The sequence below is a fragment of the Daktulosphaira vitifoliae genome, unplaced genomic scaffold, assembly GCF_025091365.1.
Source record: "Daktulosphaira vitifoliae isolate Bord-2020 unplaced genomic scaffold, ASM2509136v1 Scaffold_3, whole genome shotgun sequence".
Lineage (NCBI taxonomy): Eukaryota > Metazoa > Arthropoda > Insecta > Hemiptera > Phylloxeridae > Daktulosphaira > Daktulosphaira vitifoliae.
The window spans coordinates 19637949-19658457 of NW_026099574.1; the positions used below are offsets into that span (position 1 = coordinate 19637949).

The 20509-nt window shown below is 25.7% G+C and overlaps 5 protein-coding genes across 8 annotated transcripts; 2 read left to right on the forward strand and 3 right to left on the reverse strand.

Moving 5' to 3' along the window:
- Positions 1–35: 35 nt before the first annotated feature.
- On the reverse strand, positions 36–1970 carry LOC126901643 (elongin-C). The gene is made up of 3 exons (XM_050678278.1): positions 1806–1970; positions 445–638; positions 36–365 (listed from the first exon to the last, which is right to left on the reverse strand). The coding sequence occupies exons 1-3, from the start codon at positions 1833–1835 to the stop codon at positions 224–226; spliced, it is 366 nt and encodes a 121-aa protein (XP_050534235.1). The 5' UTR covers positions 1836–1970; the 3' UTR covers positions 36–223.
- An 896-nt stretch (positions 1971–2866) lies between these two features.
- LOC126901597 (attractin-like protein 1) lies at positions 2867–10453 on the forward strand. The gene is made up of 22 exons (XM_050678181.1): positions 2867–3252; positions 3889–4092; positions 4165–4293; positions 4382–4578; positions 4682–4855; positions 4915–4994; positions 5050–5383; positions 5444–5627; positions 5930–6244; positions 6304–6465; positions 6611–6788; positions 6852–7022; positions 7219–7402; positions 7481–7648; positions 7723–7866; positions 7928–8077; positions 8135–8299; positions 8365–8581; positions 8863–8941; positions 9318–9455; positions 10083–10197; positions 10256–10453. The coding sequence occupies exons 1-22, from the start codon at positions 3014–3016 to the stop codon at positions 10411–10413; spliced, it is 3885 nt and encodes a 1294-aa protein (XP_050534138.1). The 5' UTR covers positions 2867–3013; the 3' UTR covers positions 10414–10453.
- A 2479-nt stretch (positions 10454–12932) lies between these two features.
- LOC126901637 (nascent polypeptide-associated complex subunit alpha) lies at positions 12933–14187 on the reverse strand. The gene is made up of 3 exons (XM_050678266.1): positions 13997–14187; positions 13678–13903; positions 12933–13463 (listed from the first exon to the last, which is right to left on the reverse strand). Exons 2-3 carry the CDS (start codon positions 13897–13899, stop codon positions 13059–13061), a joined length of 627 nt encoding a protein of 208 aa, XP_050534223.1. The 5' UTR covers positions 13900–13903; positions 13997–14187; the 3' UTR covers positions 12933–13058.
- A 164-nt stretch (positions 14188–14351) lies between these two features.
- LOC126901627 (WD repeat-containing protein 54-like) lies at positions 14352–16662 on the forward strand. Of its 2 annotated transcripts, none has more exons than XM_050678250.1 (6): positions 14352–14557; positions 15083–15266; positions 15331–15511; positions 15571–15781; positions 15863–16109; positions 16174–16662. In XM_050678250.1, coding segments are annotated over exons 1-6 (966 nt in total). In that variant the 5' UTR covers positions 14352–14555; the 3' UTR covers positions 16315–16662. The 2 variants fall into 2 exon arrangements, with proteins under 2 accessions (XP_050534207.1, XP_050534206.1); XM_050678249.1 differs by having other exon boundaries at positions 14358–14557; positions 15083–15275.
- LOC126901638 (nucleoplasmin-like protein) lies at positions 16435–20264 on the reverse strand. 3 transcript variants are annotated; one of them, XM_050678269.1, is made up of 6 exons: positions 20039–20264; positions 18753–18865; positions 18466–18685; positions 18183–18286; positions 18036–18081; positions 16435–16779 (listed from the first exon to the last, which is right to left on the reverse strand). In XM_050678269.1, exons 1-6 carry the CDS (start codon positions 20058–20060, stop codon positions 16775–16777), a joined length of 510 nt encoding a protein of 169 aa, XP_050534226.1. In that variant the 5' UTR covers positions 20061–20264; the 3' UTR covers positions 16435–16774. The 3 variants fall into 3 exon arrangements, with proteins under 3 accessions (XP_050534226.1, XP_050534224.1, XP_050534225.1); XM_050678267.1 differs by having other exon boundaries at positions 18001–18081; positions 20039–20262; XM_050678268.1 differs by having other exon boundaries at positions 18001–18081; positions 18183–18283; positions 20039–20260.
- Between the last annotated feature and the right edge of the window lie 245 nt (positions 20265–20509).

Here is a 20509-nt window from a genome sequence, read left to right on the forward strand (position 1 = left end):
TCTTCAGTTACAAATAATAAAACAGATAAACAATATTAATTTATTTTTTGTTATTTATTAGATTTTTTTACAAAAGTACTTTAAACTATTTTTTCTAAATTCATACATTTAATATTTTTTAACTTCTAAAATTATACAAAGATTTTTTATATAAATAGATGAATCTGAAATTATCATGGAAAATATTATTAATCATGTTCACAATTGATTGATAAACATTAGTTCAACAATCTAAAAAGTTGGCTGCCATTAACAATTCTAAAGCTATTTGAGGTGGGATTGGAAATTCTGGTATTTCAGTAGAGCTATTTGTATAACGAGCTTTATAGGTGAAGTACATACAAACTTTTTGTAAAACATGAGATCTAAAATTAAAATTATTAACATATTAAATTCTAGCCTATTAACTGATTTTAGCTGATATTTCTAGCCTATTTAACATACGGTATTTCTCTGAAATGAATTTCATTAGTTTCATTTTCAGCAAATTGACCAGGTCCACTTAACATAGCTTTGATAGTGCCAGACATGAGGGCATGATCACGTTTTACAATAAATTCATGACCATCGCTTGATATTAACTTAACATACATTGCATCGGGTCCTTCACAACCACCATATCCTACAGTCTCGTCATCCTATTAACAAAATACTCTATAATTAAAGAACAAGACAAAATTAAACACTTAATCTAAGTACATTTTTGATTGACCATAAATTCTTTTATATAATCAGTAGTACTTAACTTCTTAGTTTTAATAATAGTTTTATGAATTTAAACCCAATAAAAAAGTTGTATATAATAAAACAAAATTGTTGTTGGTTTGGTTAACTAAAATAAATTACTGAAATAATTTGTGTTTTTCAAATTTTTTTACAATATCTATTCAGTTATTTGATCTATATAATATTTTATTAAAGGACTTATTGAAAAATTATTACAGAACCTAAAAATTTGATGAGGTCAGCATTGAAAACCCAATCAAATTTAGAACTCGTAAGATAAAAAAACTATAATAAATCTTCAAAAATAAATAATTACAATTTAAAAGTTTTAATAATATCAAAGAGGAGAGGAGGTACCATCAAATTACTTCCAATAAAGTTAAAAAAAGACAATAATAACAGATAAAACTATGTGAGCATAAAACTTTTTATGAACAAAAAGTTATTAATTATTAATGGGTGAACATGTTAAGATATTAATGTTAATATGATCAAATCAAGAATTGTATCAGTAAAAAATAGTGAAAAGAACATCATTAATATTATTAATATCTTATAAAATCATAAAGAAAATAAATAAATAACTAGGCAATCCACAAGGTAATTGTGAAATATAAAATATAATTTGAAATGGTAAACTTAAACTAAAATATAATACAATTAATAACAATCAAATTAATCTGTATATTATCTAATTTTTCAGTCATATTAAAATTATATAAGTACTTTTTATGAACATATATTAAATATTAATTATTAAATAAATATTATTTACTCTTAACCTGCATCCTTTTAAGCATATTAGTTGTAACCATTTTCAAGGCTGTATGATGCTCGATTTTATATCATAAAATTCAATATGATATTAATAAAAGAAAACTATGCAACCTTGCACAATAAGTAATTTTAAAAAATGCTAAGATTAGTTTTAAAACTAAAAGTTGTATAATGACAAAATATATAAAAATTAAAATAGAGAATATGAAAAAATCATGTAAATTATGAAATAATGGTATTGATGTATCAGGAAGTTAAGATATTGTATATTAATATCCAATTTAATTATATTCAATTCTTACTTGTCCTTCTTCGGCCATATCTACACTCATTTTTAAAACTGTTTAAGTACTTACAAATTATTTAAAAACTAGTATTTAAAAAAAATTACAAGTCATTAATAAAAATTATTTTTGTGGAAATTTCGGGTTTATATTGTACATAATATAAAAAGATAAGAATACATTTCTATCAGTAATCAATGGGGTTAAATAGCTACCATGTTCATAGTAGAGATGTTAAGTTCGTGAACGAATAGTTCATTTGAACTATTCACTTAGATGAACTATTCTGAACTGTTTCAGTACCTGTAACTTAACAGTTCACAGTTCGAAAAAAATTGGTAGCAATGTATAAATGAAATAGTTCGCGAACTTCTTTAAAAATTCTCTGTGGTTCGTTGTTCGAAATACTGTAAATGGTTAATAGCTGTTTACAATTAGATAACAAATAAATTATATTGTTAAAATGTTACACAGTTTTTAACTGTTTAACAATAAAATAAATTCATACTATGTACAAATATTAGATCAGAATTCTGATTTAACTTAGGACTACTGGTCAATATATCTACCTTGAATTAGGTGATAATGATAACATGAGCCATGAGGGTATTGATAATAATTTTTTCTTAGTTTATGATGTTCAGGTTAAGGGTTAGTTTATAACTTAATTGCCCATAAGTAGTGTGAACTACAACTGAACTGTGTACTGCTATACTAATAGTGATAAAATGAATAGTTCATTGCCAAACAATATTAGCATGATCAATAAAATTAGTGAACTTAAGAATAGTTCATTTGAACTATTCACTTGAATGAACTATGAACTAATGAACTAATGAACTATTCACAGAAATGAACTAAACTTTCCATCTCTAGTTCATAGGACAGTCACCCAATGGCTTATAGTATACTAAAATAATTCTACATTGCTGTGTCATAACGATAATTTTATTATATTTGATTCGTCGTTCTTATCACTTTTTGCGAAGCAATGTTCCCTTTATTGTTTTTCACTGTTATCACATTAAATCGCACTATCAGTTTGACAACATTAATACCTTCACAATACATTTGCGCTACGTATGGATAACTGTATAACCTGTGATGTGTGTGCGAGAGAGATATAGATACGTTGATACACACAGAAACGAATTGGGACACTGCCGTAGTAAACAATAATAAAGTGAAAAATCGTCCTGACCAAAGTTTTTAGTGCTTTCAGTCGCATGAAAGCTTTGGTGGACATGTTTTTGTTTCTTTTTAAATCAAAATACCGGCGAAAACGGGTGTTATTTAGGTTTATTTATACATTAATGCTAGTGTCTTTTTTGATTTCTACTATAAATTGCAATCAAGATCAATGCAAAGATTTAGATTGCGGTAATGGGGTTTGTCAAAATGGAACTTGCTTATGCTACGATGGATGGCAAGGAAATCAATGTCAATATTGTGGTGGTAAAGTCAAGTGAGTATAAATAAATATAAAACAATCAATATAAAATAAAATGTGGGTCATTTCAACTCTACTAATAAAATATAATTTTATTTGTTGCTATTTTAATTATGTTTTGACTATATTTTTAAAATGTACAAATTTATTTAATTCTTCAATGAAAATAAAGAAGTAAAATAAGTTTTTGTTTTTACATACATATGAAGAATAATTTTTTATTATATAATTTAAAATAGTTCAAATTATATAAAAAAATTAATTTCAAAAATAGTTTTATCATGTTTTAATAATTCTTAAATGATACTATTCTAAGTTCACAGACATAAGTTGTGTTTCTATATGTACTTGAGTTTTTTTTTAACATAAAAATTTATTTTGATTATAAAACTAAAATACTAAAGTCAAAAATAAGTAGTTATAACTAAATATTTCAAATAAGGTGATGTATGAGCTTAAAGATAGAATGTTAATGAAAAATAAGACCCAACCTAAGTAGATTTAGTATTTTTGTATATAGATAGATGACTTTGTAATGTTTTGTAAAATATTTAATAATTAAATAAAGAAAAGTAAATTTTAATTTTTAACTCTGTTAAAATGTTCACTGTTATAAAATTCTGACTGAAGTATGTTTTCGTATTAATTTAGACTGAATGGAACTTCTGGCTTCATATCTGATGGCATTGGAAATTACTCTTTAGATGTTAAATGTAGTTGGCTTATTGAAGCTGGTAATTCTACTAATTCAACTATAAGATTACATTTTGAAGAATTTAATACTGAATGTGGTTGGGATCATTTATACATTTATGATGGCGACAGTGTACACTCCCCATTGCTTGGAGTTTACAGGTTGGAATAAATTAAATAATTATTTACTCAATTGAAAATAAAATAATATAATTGATTATTGTTTAATTAAAGTGGCTTGATGTATACAAAATCTTACTCACTACAAAGTGTACCAGAAGTAGTTGCTCATTCAGGATTTGCATTGCTACATTTTTATAGTGATATAGCATATAATTTATCTGGATTTAATATTACTTATAGGTATATATTTGAAAAAATAAATGTAGTTTATTATATTTCATCATAACTCTTTATATTATACTGTTTTATAATGTATTACATTTTTCAGTTTAAATTCATGTCCTAGTTCTACATCATCAGCTGAATGTTCAGGAAATGGTGTATGTATTGATTCTGTATGTACATGTAATGCTAATTTCATTGGTAAGGCATGCCATATTCCTATTTGTCCAAATAACTGTACTGCTAGCAATGGTGAATGTAATAGAGAACTACATTGTTGTGTATGTCAACCAAAATATAGAGGTATTTCTCATTAAACATTTCTTTATGATTTTATTTTCATTTATTTAGTATAAGTTATATTTTTTATATAACTTCTATAAACAAATAGTTTGAACAATTTCAGGAGATGATTGCAGTCAAGTAGCTGAACATGGATATTGGGAAGTACTTAAAACTAGTGATTTTATTCCACAAGGATCTGCTTCTCACACAGCTGTTGTTTGGCAAGATTCAATGTACATAGTTGGAGGAGAGTCTTTTAAAAAAGGGCATATGCTATATGTTTATGATTTTAATGGTAAAAATATACACATACTAAAATAAATTTCAGTATTTTTATTTATAACTGAACTTTAGGTCATGTATGGGAAACTCCCCATGTCATAAGCAAAACAACCCCAACCATACGTTATGGCCACTCATCTGTATTATTTGGTGTATGTATTCAAAATACATTTTTTTTATAAAAAAATAAGATTAATATTTGTTTAGGATAAAATTTATGTTTATGGTGGAGTGAAAAGCGATGGTACAGTATGTAACGAGTTGTGGGCATATGATATTAATGCCAAATCTTGGGAAAACGTTACAGTTAATACTGGTTCTTGTGAACGTAATTTATTAAACAATGGTTTTACAAATCAAGCTCTTTGTGGTCCCTTACGAAGTTCAGGACATACAGCGACATTAGTACCACCTTCTTCATTAATTCAGCAATCTACTTCACCTGGATCAAATTCTCGTTATATAACAGAAAGAATGATAGTTATTTTTGGACATTCTCCTACCTATGGTTTTTTAAATTTTGTGCAAGAATATTATTTTGGTAGGATAAATTATTTGATTTTTATTATGTAACTGTTAACTTATTTTAAACTTATTTTAGGTACAAGAGAATGGGCCGTTGTAAAAACCAAAGGTTATCCAGTTAAAGGTGGTTATGGTCATAGTGCTGCATGGGATCCTGTAACTGAACGTATACTAGTTTATGGTGGTTATGTGTCAATGAGTCCATTACAATCTGCCTTATCTTCTAAGTTGTATTCATATGATCCTTATACACATAAATGGTAATTACATTAAAATACAATTTTTTTTATTAATGCATTTTAGAACTCTCCAAAAAATGTTATATTTATTATAAATTTTCATTTATAAATAATTTTGTAAAATGTTTACCTATTATTAAAATGCTATTACATAATAATTTATTTTAGTATTTATGTTAATTAGCTATTGATTAAGGTTTTTTTGAAAAATAATTCAGCCTAGTTTTATGATTATCAAACATTCTTGTACTATACTCAAAAAATTTAATTTTTGATTTTATACTATTACAATCAGTCATTATTATTTCTATATTTTTAATTAGGTATTTAATGAGCAATGGACCAAATGGTAGATTTTTACATAGTGGTTCAATGTTAAGTTCATCTGGAGGTTTGATGTTAGTTTATGGTGGAAATATTCATAATGATACTGGTTTAAATTCTATGGTGTCAGATGCCCATTGTTATGCTTCTGAACCTTTATTGTATGATACTTATTGTGATTCTTGGGTACAAATAACATTGCCCTCAAATTTATTCACGAGTGTCATGCGATTTGGACATTCTGCAATAACATTTGAAAAGTCAACTTATATATATGGTGGATTTAATGGACAAATGTTAAATGATATATTAAAGTGAGTATACAATTAAAAATATTAAGAACTTGCAGATTAATTTTATGTATTATTATTAGATTTACTCCTGGAAATTGTTCATCAAATAATATGATAAACAATTGTTTGAATAGTCGTCATTTCGGTGTTAAATGTATATGGGATCATGAGAAATCAGCTTGTTTAGCATTCTCTGAAATTACCATAAATGCTCCAGGCTTAGATTATGAGTCAACTTATAGGTAATAGTTTTAGTTATAATTATTTAGCTGTTTATTTCATGATTATATTCTTATAGTATACCTATCAAAAACTATTTCTAATTATATTTTTAATATTTGTATTGAATTACCTTGCTAAAAAATTTTTCTGTTGTGAAATCTTAAGTCGATGTCCTGAAGAAAGTAGATCTCAAGTAAAAGAAATTTATGTTCAATGTAAACAACAGACCACTTGTGAGTCTTGTGTACACACTCATCGTTGTGGTTGGTGTCCCTCATCAAATTCTTGTATTCATGATGTTGACCAATGTGCACAAGAAGGAATGCCATTTAATAGTGAACGAGTATGTTTATAATTTATTTATTTTGAATAAATAATTTTTGTAATAATTTTCAAATTTTATCAGCCAATAACATCTGAATATCAGTGTAGTAATGATAATACTGATCACATGAGATGTAGTCATTTACATTCCTGTCAATCATGTGTCACTCACACAGGATGTTATTGGAATTCTAAACTTGAAACACCATTATGTATGCCTATCATGAATTCTGCTACAGCATATGAATCAAAGGTGGTTTTATAATATTATTTTGTATTTTCATTTGTTAAAATAATCATTAGCTAGAGTAGAGTTTATATTAGTAAACTCAATTAAAATTAATTTGTTTCCTCAATTTACTATTAAAGGGGTGATGAAAAAATTGCTTATTTATTTTAAACATAGTCTTGAAGCTATGTAAATAATTATATATTTTTTTATATTTAAGTCACCTGATGTGTGTGAAAGTGTTTGTGATCATTATACTGAGTGTACTAATTGTACTAAAGATGAATGCATATGGTGTCAAAACAATGAAAGATGTATTGACAAAAATGCATATACATCATCTTTTCCATATGGCCAGTGTAGAGAATGGACAACTGATGAACATCGTTGTCGTACTTCACCTGGTATGTTATATTTGTAATATAGCTATTCGAAAAATAATAAGTAAAGTGTAAAATTATTATATTTCTAAATTTTTTTAGGTAATTCTCAATGCAATTTTTATCGCACATGTGTAGATTGTCGAAGTGATCCCGAGTGTGGTTGGTGTGATGATGGATCTGGTACAGGTCTTGGATCTTGTATGGCTGGTGGTAGTACTCCACCTCAGTCATGTTCTTTGAGCAAATGGTACTTCACTCAGTGTCCCAGTAAGTTGAATGTATAAAAAAGAAATCTCAATTTAACTTTGTCATTTATAAGCATAAAATTTGTTTTTTTTTAGCTTGTCAATGTAATGGTCATAGTACATGTTTGAACAATACAGATATATGTATACACCCATGTTCAAATTCTACAGAAGGTCGAAATTGTGAATTGTGCATTAAAGGTTATTACGGAAATCCAATTAATGGAGGAGAATGTAAAGGTAAAAAATATTCTTTTAATTTCATCAAATAATCAATTAAAAAATTTTTTTTTTACTATAGAGTGTCGTTGTAATAATCAAGGAAATCAATGCAATCAAGAAAATGGTAAATGTTTTTGTACAACGAAAGGTATCATTGGAGATAACTGTGAAAAATGTGATACAAATAACCATTACCTAGGTGATCCATCAAATCATGGCTCTTGTTTTTGTAAGTTGAACAATTTTTTTTTATATCAATTGTAACACTTAATAATTTTTATTTTAGATGATCTGACAATTGATTATCAATTTACATTTAATCTCTCCAAAAAAGATGATCTCAGATTTACACAGATTAACTTTCAAAATTCTCCATCCAAGGCGGATGTAGATGCTGATTTTAGTATAACATGTTCTGTGATGGCTAAAATGAATATTACAGTTAGACCTGGTAGTATAATAATAAAAATATAAAAAGTTATGAAACTCTTTTTTTATATTGCTTTTATTTTTTAGCGTATGGTCCTGAAAAAATGGTACTACCTCTACAGAACTGTACAAATTTTAGAACTAAATTCTTAAAATCTGATTATATGTTTGGAACTGATGGAAATATTTCATTGACAACTTTTTATGTTTATGTATATGACTTTAAACCCCCACTATGGATTCAAATATCTTTTTCTCAGTATCCTAAATTAAATCTTCAACAATTCTTTATTACATTTTCTTCGTAAGTTTTATTGTTTGACTCGTGAAATCATTACAAATCCTTTATAATTATTATTATTTAGTTTATAAGGCTGGGTTTTATTTTGTTATGCTCAGTTTTATAAGTTTGTCTACCATTTATAATACAGTTAATATCTTGATAAAGGAAAAGTGTTAACTTGAACACTATTAAAAAAATAAAATTAATTATCATGTTATACATCATTTTTTTTGTCCATATTTAAATATCCCTGATTTAATTTATACTAAAAATTTAATTCTATATTTTTATTTTACATTTAGATGCTTTCTTCTTTTACTATTAGTAGCTGCAATACTATGGAAACTTAAACAAAAATATGATATGTACCGTCGAAGACAGGTATAATTATTATTTGAAAAATTATCAAAAGAAATAATAAATAAATTTATTTATTTATTATGTGGAATATTTATTTAAACATGTGGAAAACTTTTTTATTTTTTTGCTATAACTTAATGATAAATTATTGAACTTATCTGTTTTTTTGGGCCACTATGTAAAGTAGTTTTTAAAAAAGAGGGAGTTTTCAGGTTGTAATAGTAGTAATATATATTTTTACAGCAATTCATAAGTTATTTACATTATATTTTTGTGTAAATATATTTTTAAATGTATTGTATTATATATAATATAATATGTATAGTAATAATACAAAAATTTATAAACATTAATTAGTATAAAAATATAAATTTTAGTTTAATTTCTATTTTTTTAGAGAATGTTTGTAGAAATGGAACAAATGGCAAGTAGACCGTTTTCTGTTGTGGAAGTTGAATTAGAAAAACGTAATATAGCCAAAAACTGTCAAATACCAACAATATCAGTTTCTAATAATTTAAGAAAGCGTAAAATAGTAAGTACTATTAATTAAGATAAAATTGTCAAACGGCAATCTCATTTAAAGAACCTTGAAAGACATTTGTGAGATGTTGAAAATTTATTAATTTTCAATTAAACCAATCTATAAATAAGCTAACCTTTAATTAATTGTATATTAATATAAATGATAGTAACATTTTAAGTTACTTTTATTTTCTTAGTAATTCAAATTAGTACGAGTTTAGAAAATCTTCTCGTATCCTACATAGAACACATTTTATCAATCATAAGTTTTAAGCAAAATATTTTTATTGTAAAATACTATTAAAATGAAATATATTTTTTACCTTAATTATACTAATGCATCAAATTTGTAATTTAGCATCTGTAGTAATTTAGGTAAAATGTATTTAGGAATAAAGTATACAGTGTGTGGTAAGTTTGGACTTAAGTATTTTATTTTTAATCTCAACAGCTATTGTATGAGGAACATATTTTTAGTGTCATATAATATTTTAAGGATCAATGTATCTATTCTTTGGTAATATTTAATTATGTTAAAATATTGAAATGAACTCAATTTTATAAAAAAATTTAATATATTATATTATGTATAAATATGTATTTAATACTCTAAAATGTAATTTAAATATTATTTTAGGATGTACCAAACCCTGTGGCCTTGGAACCATGTTCTGGAAACAAAGCAGCAGTATTAACTTTACTTGTTAGACAACCTACTGGAAATGACCAATATACACCTCATGGACATTCTGGTTTGTAAATTATATCAATTATAATTGTTTTAAATTAAAAATTTTGTACTTTAAATAGGTCTAGCAATAGCATCAGCTTTAGTAGTAGTTGGAAGTGTTCAACCAACTAAAAACAATGGTGTTGATAATAGTTCACCTTTGACAGTGAAAGAAGATGTTCGTTGGACTGGTAGAGGTATGAAAGCTAGTCAACATCCAAGTGAGGCTCGTATTTAGGCAATTATTTCTTGTTATGTTGAAATTCAGTCTTAAAATTTAATAAATAATTTTCCATAACTATAAGACTGATGAGATCGTATTTATACGGTGCATTTTAAGCTGGTTTTTGGCTAAACTAATTTTCCTCTGGATGAAAGCAATGCTAAATTATAAGTTACTATTGCATTACTTTATCCAATATATGTGGTCGATAAATTTGTGATATCAGTTTAAACAAATTAATTTTACTGTTTTATTTATCAATGTTTACAATTTGTTTTTTTTTAATAAATTATAAAAAAATTAGTTTCTAAATCAATAATATACATTCCCTTTGTAAAAATTTAACCTCATTACAGAAATTAATTTTAGATAAATTTTGCTAAAATAATACATTACTCAACCATTTAAGTATTAAAATAATCACTGTTATAGTTTTCCTAATATTAAAATTTTGTGCTAAAATAACATTCATTATTGTTTAACTAAATCTGATACATCTTATACATTATTACAACATTTTATTTATAAGACATGTTAAAAATATAAATGTTCATTTAAATAGTTATCAGGTTTTCTGTTATTCACTTTAAAACTATAAACTAGTTTAAATAAAATAATAAATTATTTGTATTTCATTTCATGAATATGTATTTTATAATGAAATGTATTATTTTATGGTGAATTTTTTCTGTGATTTTAAATATTAGCTTAGACAATATTATGTTAAGCGTATAATATTTTCTAATTACTTTACTATAAAATTATGTACATTAACAATTATTCCTTTATAATACCTATTTACTAAGTTTTTTGTAAATTTATTAAACTTCGTTTTTATAAATATAATGAAGTGTAATTGTATAATATACTATTTAATTTCCAATACTATACATCAATATTGAATATATGATTATAAATTAGTTATATAAAACATCATTACGTTAGTAGTTACTATTTGGTACTATTGTAACAATTTTAATATATATATATTTTTTTTACGTCCATTTTTAAACTATTTTTAACTTGTATAATTTATATATATATATATTGTAACTGTTGTATAATGTAATTAATTAATTATAATAAATTTAAAATGTATAGGTGTATTATTTTAGATAAGTCGTAAGATATCTTAGTGATAATGATAAATTAATGGTTCATAGTATTTATTTTTACATGAGATTTATAGGAGAGTAATGAGATTATTTGTGTTATACAATTAAATAACTCCTGCAGTTTAAGGTAACCATGCTAAGATTTTGCATCATTTTTAGGAAGTTAGAAAAACTAGACATCCTTTTATCCGTCTTTACCAGTAAATTAAAAAAAAGTTTTCTTAATTATTTATTGTATTTTTTTTTAATATGTATATACGACAGTATTTTAATTTTTATGCATAACTGTTAAAATGATTTTTTTAAAAATGGAGTAATCTTGTTTTTGAAGAGCTGTTCAATTATTTTTTTTTTTAATGAAATTATGTAAAAGTAAATAATCAAGAAATTAAAATTATTACCTAAACTTAAAATTTATGAAAAAAGAATCATCTTTTTTCAAGAAAGAAAGAATCATATTTTTAACTGTAACACCAATGTATACTGTGTTATTTTGATAATATGTATACTATACATAACATACCTTTTAAATCTTTCAATATAACTTTTGAGTATTAATAAATATGTAATTACAAAAATTTCTAGAATCATCACAATTATACTTAACTACCAATTTAAAAAATTATTATAATTTATGCATATAAAAATGTACAAAATTTCTTTAACTAAAATTGATATTAAGCACTTGTTAAAATACAGTTAATTCTTATATTATACATTGCCAAGTCAATTTTTTGTTGTTTCAAACTATCAGTAACCCCCTAAAATTTGTTTTGAGTAACTTTCAATGTTTATGAAGATTATTATCTTGAAGTGTTCAATATCATAAACTTATTTCTGTTCCCCTCAATATTTAAGAGTTCATTATTTAAAATTTTGACAAATATTACTAACCAAACTATGTCAATTTAAAATTTAGTCTATATAGTACAAAGTAGTTTCTGAAATTGCGTTTAGATATCTTTCTTTTAAAATACAATGCTAGGATAAATTTAGAGGTTAAAGAATTGTACTATTATTTTATGTGAATATAACATAAAATGCATTTCATAATTTATTGGGTAAATGTATAACATTTACAGAAGTTTTTTTTTCATAGTGAAATATGTATTAGGTTATTTTTAACATTCTTACATTATTGTTATATCCTACAACAATTGGATTAAAGACTATGATATACTAAATATTATTTTGTTAATAATTTATTTTATAAACTCAAAACATATAGCTCTTATTATCCATCAAATTGATCAAATTGGTAAGAACATAAATTAATATAAGAGGAATAATGTTACTTATATACCAATTTGAAAGATCATCATATAAATAATAATGTTATTAAATATTTTATACGAAAAACAATCTTGGTATAAGATTTTTAAAATGGGGAGAAGTAATATAACATAGTATTTACACAAATTAAGAAGTAACCATTTATAGTATATTTTTTGTATCCAACTGTTAATTTTTTTTTTGAACTGAACATCAGTCTATAAGTAAACAATGATTTATCTTTTTTGCAGTGTTAATTAATACATCTTAGTTTTACATAGTCAAATCCATAATTGCATTCACTATATCGTTGTTATTCTTAAGCAGTGCTTCAATAGCTTTACGTTTCGTTACTTGCGCTTGTGCACATACAAGGTCTACATCTTTCTCTTCAACACCTTTGTAGTCAATTTCACCCTCTTCTTCTTCTTCTTCTTGAATAGGTTGACTTACCATTGGCCTTGAAGCTCCATCTTTGTCCAAAACACTAGGCATCATATCTGCTGACTTAAACTTTTCAGCAGCTGCAACCTGGGCTTGTTGACTAAGATCTTCAATTTTGGCTTCTCCAAATACTATATATGTATCAGAAGCAGGATTCTTAAAGACATCAGGGTTATTGATAACAAACAGAATATTTTTAGATTTTCGTATTGTTACTCTGTTCACTCCATGAATCTGAAACAGAATTTCAGTTTCAAAGGTTATAAGAAAACCATACAATTGAGTAAAAAATGAAAATTATCTACATCAAAATTTGTTTACTAAATAATTCATGATTTTAATAGTATTCTCCAATAAATATTGTTTTTATAAATCCATAGTGAAACAATTTTGAAATTAATCAACTACAATAATTGTTTTTTACTCATACATTTTTATAATACCATACCTGTTTAAGACCCAACTTTGAAATGATTTTTCTAGCCTTCTTTTCACCTCTAGATTGTCTAGCTTTGTTAGAAAGGTCTTCAGATACTGCACCGCTTCCACTTTCAGTTCCTTTGTTTGCAGCTGCATCAGCACAACTGGAATCACTGTCACTATCAGCATTTTTTTTTGGATCTTCAAAACTTACCTTTTTGTTAGAGTCAATTTCGGTTAATTCTGGCATTTTACTGTAATAATAAATACTTAGTTTATTATGACCTCGAGTTAACTAACGAGGAGGTTAACCTGAAATAATAAGAATTTTTAGTACAGTTATTTACCTGCTAATCCTAAACTTTCACAAAATAATAATAACGATATGATAAATCGCAAAATTTGTAATTATATTAATCGTGAAAGATATTCTGCAAAAACAATTACACAAAAATAAAAACCAGAACAATAACAGTCGAATTTTTGCATCTAATGCCTGTAGAAATCAAACCGACTGAGTTAGGTATGGTAAGCATGAGGTATGGCTCATAAAATAAAAAAATATATAGACATTCAGTGTAGCCACACATATTTAAATTTGAAGTTGGTAATTTTGTATTGACTTTTTTTGTTTCCATCGTATAATTGTAAGTTCCATTTTAACCTTGATGGTTTTTTAAAAATACAGTATGCAATATTTAATAAGTTCCCTTATAAAATCAATAAACGGTATAATAATTTGAACCACTACTATAAGTGTTATATATTTTGTGTATCATAAAAAAATCACTAAGTTCGATAATCTTATTATAATTTTATAATAAACATGTTGATGTAAAATTTATTTTATTGATAGTTACTTTTTAGTTAAAATATTTTATATTGAAGAATTATTAATGTTTTTCTATGTAAGTTACATTGTGTTATTAGTTTTAGTACGTGATTGAATGCATGTCTTTTGCTAAATGAGTGAATCACGGACTAAGAAGACAACTTTGGGGGCATTACAATTGCACAGACTAATTCCTCAAAAATAAACTCGCAAGAGTTTACAATTTTAGCTATATTTTACTTGTTAACTATTCATATTTAAAGAATATGTCAAGTACTTAGTTCACTATAGCACATTGTGCTATTTTTCAAATACTTGATCTTAAAAAATAAAAGTTAACAGATCTTTTTAAGTCAATTTTTCAAAAAGTGAAAAATTAAGTCGTATTCATTGTTGAACTTAATTTTTCATTGTAGTATTAAACTTAAGGTTCGTACGTTAGTTTGACTACAAAAATAACTTATTCAATTAATATTAGCAAATAATTACATGAAATTTAGTTAATTAGAAGTTTGAATTTTTAACGCATTAATGCTGTTTGAAAATTTTACTTCATTTAAAAAAGTATACACAATTTTACTCTAATATATTTAATTTTTAGGATTTATTCAAAAGAAAAAATAATTTTATTCAAAGGCTCAGCCTCAGCTATTACCAATAATATTTCGATAAAATTGGGTAAAGATAAAAAATCCTTCGATTTTGCTGTCATTGATCGACAAAAAATTCATATAGTAAGCACTGACAGTTTAGAAAATGGTCAATGTTTAAATGCCAAATCGGATGTAACAAAAGTATAGAAAGTTTCTATTAATTTTCATTTTATTAACATTTTTTTTGTTTTGTAAGGTTGGGTGGTTTACACTTGGGTATATGAATTGTCTTGTAATAACATGTATTGAGGGTTTAATCATATACAATTGCGATGAAAATTTTAATTGTGTATACACGCACAATTGTGAAGATAAATCAACTAAGGAAATTTTTGCCAAGGGTATAGCTACATTAGATTGTACATATTTATGTGTAGGTATGTAATTATTAGCCTTGTTTTTAATTAATTCTTTAAATTCGAAAAATTATTTTAAGGTAACAGCAATGGTTCAATAAGAGTATTTGGACCAGATCAAGAGGGTAAAATTACCTTTTTAGACAGAAAACTATTACATAGTATGCCAATCGCCGATATGGCATCACTTCAAAATAACTTAGTATCATGTGACGAATCAGGGTGCTGTGTTCTATCAAAGTTTGAAAATAGAGAGTTGGTTTTACAGGCTAGAACTGAATGCTTTGGAGGGTTGGTAAAGAATTCGTATAACATCATGTTACATAATTATTAATTGTAACAAAATTTAATAAGTTATAATTTAATTTTAAGATTTTCTTGTACAACTACAGTTATATCAAAAAACATAATAGCTGTCGGCTATACTAATGGAATGATTCGAATATTTGATAAAGCTTCAAGAATATCAATTGACGATAATGAAGATAAGCTGCCTCTAAGTATACAAATATCAGCACATGCTCGGTCGGTGACATCCATATCATTTGCTAAAGATGCAGACTTACTGTTATCAGTATCTGAAGATTCGTGGATTAGAGTTTGGAAATCAAGTTCTGGGGTAAAAGCACTGTTTAACGGGTACTGAAATTTTTTATTCTAAATTATTTTTTTTTTTTTTTTAGATTTTTTCATTGACATTTTGTTGTATGAGAGAAGATGCTTTACTGATGGGATGTCAGTTTATTTCTAGAAATGGTTCAAAATTTTGTACTACTTCTTATAACACACCTTACATAACATGCTATGCACAAGATCATGAATAATTTTTCTATAATCAATCATGGAATTATAGTAGTTATTCAAGAAAATTTACTTTTAAACATTAAAAAGAAAACTGTTATTCATATTAATTGACACTTTGATTTCATTAATACACAGTTAGATAAAATAATATAAAAATTATATTAAAACAAGACATTGTATTTTTATTGTATAAGTTGCTTAAATTATAAAAATGTATCAGGTATTAAACTTAACTCTGTTACTTTTCAATATGAATGACTCATTTAGCGGGTGACAAATGGAACCTTAAGTTTTTAACTTCTAATTATTACAAGAACAAAGTCAGCAGACTAAATAATAATAATAATAATAATAAAAAAAAAAAACAATTTGAAATTATAAAACTTAATTGTTAAATAAATTAACACCAGAGGACAGTGTCTCTTGTTTCAATGGAATTATTAATCCAGGAACATCCATACATGATGTTTACAGTGTTAATTAGACTAAAAAAAAAAAAAAAAAAACTATAAATACAAATATTTATGATACCTAGTAGTTAAATGTTTAGTAAACAATACATACACTTATATAAATATAGAGGATGTAGTATTATACATCAGGAAATGCACTATAAATAAACACTATGAGCTACAATCCCTGTGCTACATACCTACACACTATGTATTAAAATTATATTAACTCTAATAAGTATTAATCCTAAATTAGATAATGACCAATCAATAAAAATGTTTTGTAAGAGCTAAAATTAATCTTTTTGAAATTTCAATAGAGAAGAAAAAATGTATAAAACTAAAATAAAAACTTAACAAAAAAATATTTGTTATACTTTTTAATAATTTAAAATGCTTTTAAAAGTTTAACAAAAACAAATATAGTAAAAATAATATTTATTTTTTAATTAATTTAGTGAATTTCCATCAATTTTTTTATTTTTAGAATTTATCCTTTATACCTTTGTAGAGTGACTTATATGGTAACATATTAAATATAACTTTATGCAAGTAGTTATGACTAGCCGATTACTGCTTTTGAACTAATACTTTGGAATTATTTTCATTTATTTAATATAGAGCAAATCATAATGATTAACAACTAAGTCTACACCTCCATTCTATATTAAGAAATATATATAAATTCTGTAGTAATGTGTTTTAAGTTATGGACATTTATTTTGATAATTAGATAATCTTGTATTATATAAGTTATTTAAATTTGTATACTACCATTGAAAAAATAAAGTTATAAATGTATAAAGGACAAATTTAAAAAAATATATAACAGTTAAAAAGACATTTTTTTAACATGATTATTATTTTAAGAATAACTGAGAAACCAATAATAAGTTATCATTCTATATATATATATAAAAGAACATTTCAACAATGCGCAAGTACATTAAAAATAATAGTAAAATATATAAATGTAGAGATTGTCATAATTTTTAAAATGTAAAACAAAGAAATTATTAGGAACAATCTCTTATTCATCGCATAACAATATTTTTTTGTGCCAAACAATATGATAGTTTATTCTGAATAGAATTTTGTGGCTAACTCCTAATCTATTAACATATTATTTGTCACTAAGTGTTGGGCAGTATTACTAATAAATAGATCACTTAAAAAATTATTTGAAGTTGGGGAATATTTTATGACACCCTGTAAAACAACTACAGTTGAATTATTATTTTAAATTCTAAATACTTCGCTGTCAACTTTAGGCCTTTTGGCCGCCTTGCCTTTTGAATTGGAATTTGCAGCTAATTTCCTTTTTTTTTCATCAACCTAAAAATTACAGAGATTACAACTTAAGTAAAAAAAAAAAAACTTAATATACCATACAGAATATACTGCTATAATTATAATACAATTTATAAATAACTTACACTATTTTTTTCCGTTACTTCTTCAATTACTTCTTCTTCTTCTTCTTCAAATTCTTCATCTATTTCATCATCATCTTCTTCATCAGCCATTCCTTCACCAGCTACTCCAAATAAAAGTTAACTTTTAAACCTTTTATTTATAAACTATTATGTTTATTATTACATTTATAAATAAAATTAATGCTCAGAATTCTTTTAAGGTCCTCAAAATATTATCAGACGCAAATTACCCAAAAAATATTCATCACAGCTATATAAATAGTGATCAATTGTAAATACTTACTACCAACAGAATGGTTTCCTAATAAATGTATAGGTCCACTGCCTTTAACTAGTTTGAAAGTTACTGGAGGATCAGGAAACAGTAAATCAAGTACACATTGACTAAGACCTGCACCTCCTTTTAAAACTACAACTGGGAATTTAATATCAGATTTATAACCCATTGCTTCTACTTCTATTACATTAACATCACCATCTGGTACTTCAGGTCCAAGAACAGCCTATATTTAAAGAAAATAAAAAATAGTAATTATAGTTACAATATATTTTTTTAGAAAATTAACTTACTTGTTTAACAAGCAAAGTGTGTTCACCTCTAAACACATGAGAACTATCATTTGCATCTGGTTTTACATCTGGGTCCCAAATTTCAACATTCTTAGTTTTATCTAATGTAACACCTGAAGAAGTACATAATAAAATAAGAAATAAGTAAATATTAATGTCACATAATATTTTGACATTGTTTTAGATTATTAGTTAATTACAGTAAACCGTAACCAATTTAAAAACTATGTAGTAAAATATACAACATAATTTATTTGAACTTAAGGCATTTATAACTGCATTAAACAAAAAATCTTTTTCTTCTTCCTCGCCTTCCAAACTACTTGGAGTCGGCCACCCTTATCCTAAACTTCTACTTGACACGATCTCCCACATCAACTGTCCTCATATCGCATTCAATACCATCCCCTCCATCTTTTTTTTGGTCTTCCTCTACCTCTTCTTCTTTCAACATTCATTTCTATACAGTTCTTACAGCTTCCTCCAATTCTTCTCTCCTCATAACATGACCAAACTATCCAAATCTATTCTCTCTCATCTTATCCACGATAAGATATCGTAGATTTTTGCATTAAACAAAAAATAATTAATATAATAAAATAAATTTATATAAATATGAAGCATTATGTAATCTAGAATGGTAAAATTACAGAAGCATAATACAAAAGTCCAACTACTATACAAAGCCCATTAAAATAAAAAAAAATTAATAACATCATTAAATTGACATCACATTTTTGTATAAAAAATTGAGTATAGCACTCCAAATAAGTAATTTAACGCTAAAAAATAATAAACACTACAACGAATAAACGTATCTTTGAGGAAAATGATTTATACAATGAAATTATTAAGTATACACATATGAGAAACGTTTCGTTCAATTACAAGGAATGTTTAACACTATTTAAAGTAATATTCGATACTATTTTTACATGCACTGATTAATAATACAGCAAATTTAATAAAGGCAAAAGAAATTGAGAAAGATTCTTATTAGACGAGTACAGGTGCCATGTGATTTTTCGAAGTACAACGCGTGATCGCGTGAAACCACATACTATACTTCGGAGGTTATCAAATCATAAGATCGCATGTTCAATACATAAAAGCTAAGACTACAAGTCATGTTAAGGCACAGCCGCAACAAAATTTTGTTTAAATTTAAAAAAAAAAAAAAACACGAAAACCGCATTGTCTTATAGAGCCAACACGTCCCCCGCCGCTCCATCATAAACACGCAATGCAAAATAAAGAAAAACGAAAATTCGCTAAATAATACTCACCCCAAAAGTAATCTTCCGTCATTTTTATATTATGACTGTTAGAACTGTTTGACGGATAAATGTTTTACGGTAACTCACTCGTCAAAAAATTAAAAAAATTATTAGAGTGAAAACGATTCGAAGGTAACTATAAGATTGGAAAAAATTGACGAGTAAATGCGAGAACGCGATTAAGCGACTGCAACAGTAATGGCCGACTATGATGCGATGCCGGTTTCGGTAAACAAATCTGTTGTTTAAGTTGCTTGGCGGGAGTAGTGGTGGCCGGTAGAACAGCCATCATTCGCCCGGCGTTCGACAGTTGCGCCACCTATAGACGCCTAACCATTACAGTGTATCCATAAAAATGATTTTACGTTAAATTAAAATGATTAAATTCAAACTTTCCTATCAGTTTATATATTTCACTGGTTTAATGGTTGCTAACGATTCCGATTTTTCATTGGACAACGTGTCCTACCGCCTTATCTC